Source organism: Arachis hypogaea, chromosome 3, assembly GCF_003086295.3.
Source record: "Arachis hypogaea cultivar Tifrunner chromosome 3, arahy.Tifrunner.gnm2.J5K5, whole genome shotgun sequence".
NCBI lineage: Eukaryota > Viridiplantae > Streptophyta > Magnoliopsida > Fabales > Fabaceae > Arachis > Arachis hypogaea.
This window is the reverse complement of record NC_092038.1, coordinates 13,976,081-13,987,099: the sequence shown is the minus strand read 5'-3', so window position 1 is coordinate 13,987,099 and position 11,019 is coordinate 13,976,081. Positions and strand designations below refer to the sequence as shown.

Sequence of the window (11,019 nt, the reverse complement as noted above, 5' to 3'; positions counted from 1 at the left end):
ATATATATTATATCCGTGGATATTCAATTCAATTCAATCTGATTGAATAGAGTTGTCAATTCGATCTGCATTGAGTAGGATTTTCGTGGAGGTTGAATATAATGCGAGTTGAACCTTAACTATTCGACCAACCTACTCTTTATGTATATACAGAAACGGATTTACTTACAAGGATGTGGGAGCAATTGCCCCCATCAAATTTTTATAAATAAATAATAAATATATACATAAGTATAAAATATCCCTTTAAAATAATAAGTTTGCCCCATGTTTATTTTTTTTAAATATATTTGTGAAAATTCTAGATTATTAAATAACAACATAATGATAAAAATTATCAAATTATATAAATTTAATCTATTTATATTAAAAAAATAAATATGCTTGATTAAATAATAATAATTTAATTAGTTAATTATCCAAAATTAAATTTAGTTTCTCAAATAAAAATGAGACGGTTAATATTTAATAATTTTTTAATTTAATTGAGATAATATATATTACATATCGTTTATTTATTTTTACTATTTATTTAATTTAGTTTTGGTATTATGTATAATAATTATTTTCATCAAAAAAAATTTTACCATGAATATTATAGAGTGTCAAGTGTCAACTGTGCAATTAAATGGCAAAAAAAATTAAATAATTACTTGATAGAAAAAAAAGACATTATTTAAATTTATATATAAAAAATGTGATTGTTTGAGTTTAATTTTTATTTTTTTGTAATTATTTGTGTTTCTTTCTTGAATCTTATATATTTTTTTATAGATTTTTTAATTATTGAGCTATAATATTTTTGTATTATATAAAAAAATCAATAAAATATGAGTTGATGGATATAGAAGATATTTGATAAAAAAAACTTTTAAATTAATATACTTTTTTATGTGTTAATTAAATTATTTAAATTTTTACTAATATATTTTAAATTTTTAATATCTAAATATATTTATGTTAAATTTTTTAATTATTTTTATATATTATTTTTGCCCCACTACTAAAATTTTTTGCATCCGTCACTATATATATATATATATATATATATATATATATATATATATATAATATTTCAATTAGATGTTGAACAAAAAATTCTTAGTCATTAAGAGAATAACATTAGTTAATAATTTAAATATTTTTATATATAAAAGTCAATTCTATTTTAAATTTTCATCAAATTATATAATAATATTTTATCTTTTTTATAATTTACGGATAGAATCGGACAGATTAAAAATGTGTAAGATTAAAGGTGAAATATTCTCAATTTATGAGTAAAATAAAATTAAGTTTATATAAAAATCTCAATTTATAGATAGGATTAGAGCATACCTTACTCTACCTTATACTACTCCTAAGTAGGCTAACTTTTTTTCTTTTTATATTTTTTCAAAAAAAAAAATTAACAAAAATGGGAGTTATATACTTGTGATGGCTGGCTGGTTGCATTGGATCACATCACCAGATAATTAAGCTTGAAATTGCCGCATTCTTTTCATTCTTTTAAAACACAGAACAGTTTGTTTATGACATATAATAAGGCCGGTACAAACCATCTTCCTCGGAGTGGCATGCATCATCCTATTACTCTTTTCTTAAATAAGCACAAATAATATTTTATTGACATGTTTAGTGGTCAGAGGTTATTTGAGTAAACTTCTACAAAAATAGTTTTATATTTAGATATTTTATATAAAAATATTTTTTATTTATTAATTATATTTAGATATAATAATATAAATTTTTTTATTTTTTAGTATTTTTATTTTTACTATTAAAATTTTTTAAATTCACTAAAACTAAAATTTTTTTTAACAACTTAATAACACTTAACCAAACTCATAATACTTTTATTTTTATTATTAAAATTTTGTTAAATACACTAAAAATTAAAAAAAATTCTAATAATTTAATTGCACCCACACAAGTTCTTAATCTTGTTACAAATATAATAAAAAATGTTTAATCATGTCATTATCATGATACTTAGTACTTATTATTGTCGTAGATACTTAATCTCTCGCATCACAGCTAAATTTATGATAGCACGTTACATCAACACTTAAATATTTTATATTCAAAAAATATTGTTTATACAGCACATATTCCTAGCACTTGTATGAAAATACAATTGTTATTAATTAATTAATTGCGTATCTAAAAAATTTTTTATTTAACAAAATAAGTATTAACTGTTAAGTAAATATGGATATTAAAATAGTATCTATTATTAAGAGCGTAATCACAGTACAAATGATTTATTTATATTTGTGTCTAAAGTCTAAACTAGTGCATATTGACATCACAGATTCACAGTCATGAACCATAGTTGATCAAATGTTTATGCAAATTTTTTATTTGTTAAATACATATAGTATATTTAGTTCGAAAATAAAACTGAGATTTTTGTTGTTTCTTTAAACTGTGTTAGTTACAATCTTACTACAGTTACAATTTCTTTGCAAGAAGGTAGAAAATTTTCACTCTGGTGTATAGACTAATATTCTGTGTGTGTGAGACAACATTCTAGTAATATGAACATGGTAGCAAAATAAAGACATAAAATTTCACCAACCAAAATGGTTTACTTAGACTGGTGAATTTGAGTTATCATCTAAACTTTTGCTGCGCTGCCTCTTTCTACTCTTCTGTCTCAGTATCTCTTTAATTTCTGCTTCTCTTTTATCTACAAAAACAATCAATTCCTTGAAGCTAGGAGTTTTGGTTGCCCTTCTACGCCGCCGGACCGGTTGTTGAATCTCCTCGTCGGCTTCTTCGTGCTCTGGGATGAACTTTGTGTATTGACAGAACACTCTAACAAAGAATACAATCAGTGCAAGGAAACAAGTAATGCCACACACAAGGAAGAGGCCCCAGAAGCTTTTCAAAGATAGTTTGTTTGAATCAGCATCATTGCTTGCACATTCCTTCTTATTAAGCCATTTGTCATGAATCCTTTGCAGGTCCCCATTCTCCGAGAGTTCAAGAATCGCCGTTGACATGTCAACGGCGAGGGGAGAGTCCCTCTGGAATGCCTGTAACCAAATGAAACAAAATTGAGTACACAATTTCCACCAATCCCCAACCATATTGACGTCTAAATACAGGAGTAAATTACCATTTCTACCCATGAACATTTTAGAATGCTAACAAATTTAACCATAAATGAACGAAACTAGTTTTGTATCCACGAAAGATGATTTATGTGTAACAAAGTAGCCAAACATTAATTTTATTCATGGTTAGATTTGTCAGCGTGGTACAAAGTTAGTTTTATTTATTCGTGGATAGATAACTTGTATAGATAGTAATGGTAGTTTACTCTAAATTCGGAAATACTTACAAATCCCCAGCCACTTTTAGTGAACTCCTGGCCAACAGTTGTAAACTTGCACTCAGTATTGGCCATCAAGATCTCAATATAAGGAAGTTCATCAACAACCGCCACAACCCCTCCATTGCTCGGCCCACGCTGAAGAGCATCGATATAAGCCTCCATGTTTTTCAATGTAACTATCCTAGATTCTGCTATGTGGAGTTCATCTGTCAGATACTTCTTCACAAATGACCCGTCTTGAATTCCGATTGGTTGACTACTAGAGATCAAGCTATCAATTCCTTCGATTTGTGTCGATAACTGCTGCACGGTTAGGATTGATGTCAAGCTAGCTGTGTAGCTTGAATTGATAATCAACACCACAAATAGCCATATGATTAGCACCAGTCTCCCGAGAGCACTCACAGTGTTCTCTCCTGTGACAAGTCAAAGAAGCAAACATGAAAGAATTTTAAGGATTGTCATACATAAAACTATAAAAAGGGAGTAAATGAGAATCTGAGGTACATACTGTGTGAGAAGAACATTGTTGACAAACTAAACCTGCAAAAAGAGATTTTCATTTGATCAAATTATGTGAGGTACCGTTGAAGTAAGCCATGCAACAACTAAAGCTTAAAAAAGGAGAATAAGGCATAGTTCTATGAGTTTAATTTTGATTCATAATTCTAAAAAGTCTTGCATTCTCTCCAATTAAATTCTTTCTTTTGAACAACCATAAGTAGAGAGTGTGCAAAGTAATTACTTTTGCTGACATGACAATACATAATTAGGAAGGATTTCAAATGGCAAAAAGGTACTAACCAAAAGACTGTTATTAGTTGCTTCCTTGGTGGACCGCGGAACTCGTGATTGAGCCGGTGCTCGAGGATCCACACAACGGTTCCCACGAAAAGAAAGAAAGCACCAGTAACACACCACATTTGAGCTGTGAATGGCTTAAGGAAAGACCAGGGGCTTGACTTCTCCTCCTTGACAGGAACAACAACAACAAGCCCTGATTCCATAAAAGGCTGAGTAAAATCCACAAACCTTGTTCTGTTCATGACAATTGTGACATCTCCAACAGCTGCATCAAAGTTCTGAACATGGAAATCACCAAAATTAACTATCACAATTAAACATGTAGCAGGGTCCCAAATGTCCTTGATCTACTTAAGGAAATCAAATTTTATATTTAAGTTGATCTTCTAGATACTAACATTCATAATTAAGATTTAGAGACTCACATTTTGTGCAACTTGATCTACAAGATCATTGTAGCTAGGATTCCTTTCACCATTTCCATACAATATATATTGTCGTGGGACGGGATAAGCCAACAAGTTCAACGCCGCTTCAAAGACATCAATGCAATAGCCTTGTACTCCTGTAGGACTCTTGTCTTTGGCAACGAGCTCCTTGTAGCTTACTCGATTCGGCACTGCTATCCGCAATGGCTTTCCATTGTTGGGGAATACCCATCCTTTTGGTGTAGTTTTAGCATCTCCCGGCCATATCACACTATAAAGCTGTTGAGTGCTTTTAGAAGAATGGTTGGATGATTTTGCATATGAAATATCAGGAGCTACAACTGACAAACTAGAGTGATTAGACCAGTAACCAATTCTACGCAATCCAGATCCGACAATATTCAGAATATCATATGCCGGACGGATTAAATTCCTATCTGTATCAAACCCAATTCGACCACTCGAACCAGTGAAGTTTGTTCTTAAAATAGTTTGCAGATACTGAGGGCCACTATCAAAAGTGCGAAGTGATTCTAAATGCAAGGTGCTTCCATTATTGTCATGCAATCTAGGGTCACTGGAGAAAGATATATTCCCACCTTCATTGAGAAAAATGTCAAGGGCATAAGCTGCTAACCAGACAGAATCATATGCATAGAATGCATAGGAATTGAAGCTTGAAGTCTGCTTGTCCTTTCGACGTTTCAATTTAGTGATCAAACTCTTCTTCATATCAGTATCAGGAATGTGATTGCGAAAAGCCACAACACCTTCTAGAACATTCATTGTGTCACTGTCTGGTGTCTCGGATGAATCCAGAACCGAAGGAAGCCAATCTGTTGCAATCCAAACATAGCCATTGCTCATCATTCCTAGCTGCTTCGCAACACGAAAGATTGACAAACCAGAACCAGGATTAACATGTAGAACATAGATTCTTGATTCCATTAAGTTCACTTCACTCAACAAGTCACTGACATCACTTCTGTTGGCCCCAAGAGGGAGTGCAGCCTTATAAGAGATCTTGGCACGCTTCGTTGACAATGCATCACCCAACACAGAAATTCCATTCTTTCCATTATCATCATCTACAAAAATGGCAATTACCTCCCTCCATCTGAAATATTCGACAAAGTCAGCGATCGCATACATCTGATAGTAGTCACTGTGAGTGGTTCGGACGAAATATGGATACTGAAGTGCAGATAGAGTAGGATCAGTTGCAGCAAATGATAGAAGAGGTACATGAAGTTCATTAGCCACATGGGAGACGACATGAGCTATTGAAGAAGACTGTGGTCCAATTGTGGCGACGACATCATTCTCCATCAACTGCAGAGCTACATGATCAGCCAGATTAATCAAGCAATAATCGGAGATTAATTACTAATGAAGCAAAATGTTGTTGGCTCACTAAAAGTATTAACAAGATTCATGGTTTTTGCATACTAATTGAAGAACTAAAATCAATAATTTATTATAAAATTGTTTTGAAAAATACCATTATTTAATAACTAAGTATTGAACCAGAGGGAGTACCTTCCATTGTTCCAAGAAACCCGTTGCAATTTGTGTCGTGAAAAATAACCTGAAGCTCAATGCCAGGGAGAATGCTTCTATTGGAGTTAATATCTTCTATGGCAGCCATAACAGCAGGTTTAGCAGATCTTCCAATGATGGAATCCAAAGTAAACAAGACTCCAATCTTCACAACCTTTGGTCTTGAAGAAGAAACAGTGGAATTCACAGTGGTATTAGGTGAAGGTCCTGTTATTCCCACTCCTTCATTGCGGAAAATCCACAAACACAAAGCAAGCATAAACAAAAACCACCTTGTTCCAATAACCATGTCTCCAACAACAGAACCTTCCTTTTTAAGAAAACCTTGAAAATCCTTCCAAGTTCTTCAGCTTACACCAACATCATCAAAACACAAGAACTAAGAACCTTCTGTGAAATGCCAAAAAAATCCTCTCAAAGAATTCAGCTCAACCCCAGAAAACTGAACTGAGCACTCAACATAAAGAAATCTTACAACCAATTGTGGCTAGAAAATCTTATTCTAAAATTAGATACCCACTCTTAAGTCTTACCCATATGGAAATAAAACAAAAAATATATACTTTTTCACATGAGAGTATCCATACTTTTGTCTAAATATGTTCCAATCAAGGTAAGCAGCAACAAAAAGAAGCCACTGAATTTATTTAAATAAGGGTTGGTAGGTTTTTACTTTCTAGTTGAAACTGAAACCCACATGACTAATTTATTAATACATATTAGGTTATGAAAACACAAACAATATTATAATATCAATAATCTCATAATCTAATCTAACAAAATCCTAAGAACAAATTATGAGGGGTTAAGAAGAGGGTGTCTAAGATTTTACCTCAAGACCAGGTTTTGTTGCCAAAAAGCTAGGAACAATTCTGGTCTGGAACAAAGTGGCACCTAGTTACTGTTTCTTAAGTTGAAGAAAAGAATCACTTACTCTAACATTTGAGGCACATTCATTATAATATTAATAAATTTGAGCCATGTGCCAAGACAATATTTTTTAATTATTGTTTTTGGTTTCAATTGTGGAATCATTGGAGAAATGATGCTAGTTTAGTGGAAATTACCATAATGTGCATATGATGGTAGTTTCAATTGTGCATTGCCCCTCATATTTTGTATGATTGTGTTTGTCACATTGTACGGTTGAATTCAAGCCACCAGAAGAAGAAAGGTAGATAGTGTTTTGTAATGTTCCCGGGATTGGCTTGGATTTGCCATCTTTTAGAACTATGCAGATGTCAGACAGAAATAACTTAAGTGGGACCCACAAAGAGTGTTCAAAACTTAAAACACGTGGATTTTGTTTTCTTGTTTTCTTTTGTCTTTTCTCTTTAAAAATATTAAGTTTAAATTTTACATTTTATTTAGACAGATGATAGAAAATAAAAAAATGAGAAGAAAAAAATTAAAAAAAAGAAAAATAAAAAATAGATTGTTTTATGTATTATTTGGATTAAAAAAATGAATAGAATTTGAATAAAAAAATAAATAAAATGAGGAAAAAATATAATAGAAAACAAATTATATTAATATCTTTATATTTTTTATTTTATTAATTAATCAAAAGATGAATTAATAATGTTACACATTTTTCTTTTATTTTATTTTTATCTTTGGGGAAAAAATTTAATGTGTCTCACATTATTTTTTTTATTTTTTTTTCTTCTTCATTCAAATAACAAAAAAAATCATATTTTTATTTATTTTCTTTTTTTTCATATTTTCTTAATTCAAACAATGTGTTAAAGAATGAAAGACACTAGACATCGAAAATATTTTAATATGACAAGGTAGGCCCAAAATTAAAGAAATAAATTTATAATACTAAAAAAGATGTAGCGATGGTTTGACTTGTCGATGTTGTTAATATAGTTGCAATATTATCAAAGTGTATTCTGTATGATTTGTATGGTTAATGCGGTGGTTGTGGTATTTAAAGAATTTTAACATTTAAAATCATAACGAGGATAATTTACATGAATAAAAGATTGGGGACACATATTATATAATTGTCTTATTTGGGATTTGCATACATATATGTCCTTTTCATTTTATGTAATTTGTTGCAACTAAAATCGATTTTCCAATTTACATCTATGGGTTTGGCAACTACCCTAGAACAGGAAAAATATGTTACAACTCTTTGAAAATTTTAATTTTTGATTTGTCTAATTTTTTTTCTACAAACATAAAAGTAATTTTGTTACAAAATTACGTTTACAAAAAGTAATAATTTTAATTTTTTGTATTGCACTAACTATTTTTTAGCCATTAACATTTAACATTTATTTTTCTTTTATCAACTTTATTTTTTATACATATTATTATATTATTTATAGAATTCTTATTATTTTTCTTTATATGAGTTCTTTTTTTTATTATTTATTATTTATATTTTTTATTAATTTTTTATTTGACATTATATATTTTTATAATAGTAATTTTTGTGTATTATATTTATTATTATCTTTTATAATATAATTTATTGATCCTATTAGGTAAAATAAATTAAACAAAAAAATTAACTATAAATAATAATAATAGTAAAAAATTATAGCGTACTAAAAAATAATACTAAAAATATACTATATAAAAACATATAAAAAAATTAAACATATATAAAAAAATACATTATAATTTAATGTCATGTCCTTTTTAATAATTTTCTATCTAAAAATGATTTTAACTAATATTATCTAAACAATATTTATTTTATCAAAATTAATTTTAGTATAAAATTATCAAACATAAACTGTATTAATACAAATTTACTTCTACCCAAAATCAATTCTATAAAATCATTTTGTTTAAACTCTAATTTGACAAACCACAGTCCAAACCGTTTAAGTCACGTTGTGTACCAATTTTGCAAATTTCTACTTTATCACAATGATTTGTGGAGGAGACAGCACAATTCGGTTTGAATTCTACGATTTTGTATTTTAGTAATTTGATATAAGTAAAATTAAAATAATATAAATTAAGAATAATGAGGTTAATGAAAACGATAAATAATTATATTTGATATATTTTATTATCAATAAAGATTTTTATATTTCAAAAATCACAACTTTTTCTTTAATTTAAGTGTTATTTAGATGGATACAAATTTTTTTACACTAAGATGATCATTTATTTTGTTTGGCCATTATATATCTCAATTCAACCGTTTAATAATGAATTCGTCGTGAATTTGAATTCTATTATAATAATTTATTTGGTTAGATAACTAACTATACCAAATTATACCAAAGTTAAGAGAAAAAATATTATACCAATATATTTAGGTCTGTTTTGAAATTTTAAAAGTAATTTTTTGAGTTTTAAATTTATGAAAAATAGTAGTTTTAATATTTAGTATAATTTTTAAAATTAAATTGTAATTTTTTAAAAAAATTATTTAAGTGTTTATAAAAAAATTAAAAAAATAATTTCTGTTATAATAAAAAACTTTGTTAAATTTGAAGAACTAAATATAATTTAAAGATGATGACTAAAACATTATAAATTGGATTAATAGCAAAATTATTTGTGTGATTTGTTGTGTTTAGTGTGCAGAAAATAAATTAATCACATTTGACTTAAAAAGCATGAAAAATAAGCTTATATTGTATCTAATCCAATATTAATTCAAACAAAGCACTTATATCATATGATAAATGACAATAAAAACAAGCAATTTGAACAATAATAATAAAAAAATCTAGCCCAAAATCAAACCTAAGTCCAATTGATGGTCCACACTCAAATCCATTCACTTCACTTAGTTACTAACTAGGTAATTCAATTTTATTTGAAACACACCACACCTCACCCACCAAACCAAACTCTCTCTTCTCTCTCTTTTTCTTTCACATCACATCACGTAAACTCTGAAGCAAAAGAAAGAAAAAGAAAGCCCTAAGTTTGGGTACAATTGAAGAACAAAAAGAAAATTTTTAAATCCAAGCAAAGAAGAGAAGGTCAAAGGGACTATAGCAAAAGGAAAGATCACATCAAAAAAGTAAATCACAAAATGAGGTTTCTACATTTGTGCTTCATTGAAGATTGCTGAAGAAATCTTCTGTGTTACGAGCATCAATCTGAAAAAATGAAGAAAGTAAACATGATGGTACTCTACTATGAATCAATGCTCAAAAATTAAACTTGGGGCCAAAATAAGAAAAAATGGTCCAGATTCAAGAGGCAAGATAAAAAAGGTTAAAAGAGAAGATTGAAGGTATGGTTGCATGTCTGATTTGGTCACTGCTTCTACTCTCTCTCTCTCTCCTCTGTGAACGCCCTACTACGTCTGATTTTGGAGAAGAAATCAAATAAGGCGCTGAAGCAAGTTTCAAGCCCAGAAAGCTTCATCCCTCTATTAAAGGGATGAATGGCCAATAACTGAAGCAAGGAGTAGGAGCACAACATTTGGGTTTTCATAACTTACTGAGCTGTTTATTCTTCTCCTTCATGATTTTCATTGAGTATATTTTTTTTTTCAATTTAGTCTTTCTGTGTTTCAATGTTAAAAAGTAAATTGGTGAGGTTCATATGAAAAATTCATTGAGTGGGAAAATGCAGAGAGTTAGACTTGGAGAAAAAATTATAGTTATCCCAAAAATTCTTTGTAAGTTTTTCTGTTTTATTGTCATGATCTTGAGGGGATTCCCTTACAAGTTGGGTTAGTACTTTGCGGTTGAAAAGCTAGGGTGAGTTCCTAGTAAAATTAGTTTGGGTTAGAAACTGAATTTGTCTAGGATAGGATTGGATAGAATCGTAGTGAGCAAGGTAGTGAACTCGTAGTTTTTACCTCGACTCGTTAAGCTAACTCAAAATCGTAATTCATTGAATCGTAAGACGGAACGTAAATATGACTCGTAAATTATAAAAATTTAGAAA

At 29.2% G+C, this 11,019-nt stretch overlaps 1 protein-coding gene across 4 annotated transcripts; it reads right to left on the bottom strand.

The window, feature by feature from the left end:
- Nucleotides 1–2,460: 2,460 nt before the first annotated feature.
- Nucleotides 2,461–7,334, bottom strand: LOC112789610 (glutamate receptor 3.4). Of its 4 annotated transcripts, none has more exons than XM_025831573.3 (7): nucleotides 6,968–7,222; nucleotides 6,115–6,525; nucleotides 4,573–5,915; nucleotides 4,148–4,425; nucleotides 3,855–3,886; nucleotides 3,350–3,759; nucleotides 2,461–3,041 (listed from the first exon to the last, which is right to left on the bottom strand). In XM_025831573.3, the coding sequence occupies exons 2-7, from the start codon at nucleotides 6,422–6,424 to the stop codon at nucleotides 2,595–2,597; spliced, it is 2,820 nt and encodes a 939-aa protein (XP_025687358.1). In that variant the 5' UTR covers nucleotides 6,425–6,525; nucleotides 6,968–7,222; the 3' UTR covers nucleotides 2,461–2,594. The 4 variants fall into 4 exon arrangements, with proteins under 4 accessions (XP_025687358.1, XP_072088523.1, XP_029151938.1 ...); XM_072232422.1 differs by having other exon boundaries at nucleotides 4,573–5,907; nucleotides 6,968–7,121; XM_029296105.2 differs by having other exon boundaries at nucleotides 6,115–7,334.
- Nucleotides 7,335–11,019: the final 3,685 nt, after the last annotated feature.

Bases quoted from the DNA above. Each gene is read 5' to 3' on its own strand.
- LOC112789610 (XM_029296105.2), bottom strand. From the start codon at position 6,424: ATGGTTATTGGAACAAGGTGGTTTTTGTTTATGCTTGCTTTGTGTTTG. The intron at 5,916-6,114 runs GTACTCCCTCTG...CTGATCATGTAG, and splicing joins GTTTCTTGGAACAATGGAAG to CTCTGCAGTTGATGGAGAAT. The intron at 3,887-4,147 runs GTTAGTACCTTT...CTCTTTTTGCAG, and splicing joins CAACTAATAACAGTCTTTTG to GTTTAGTTTGTCAACAATGT.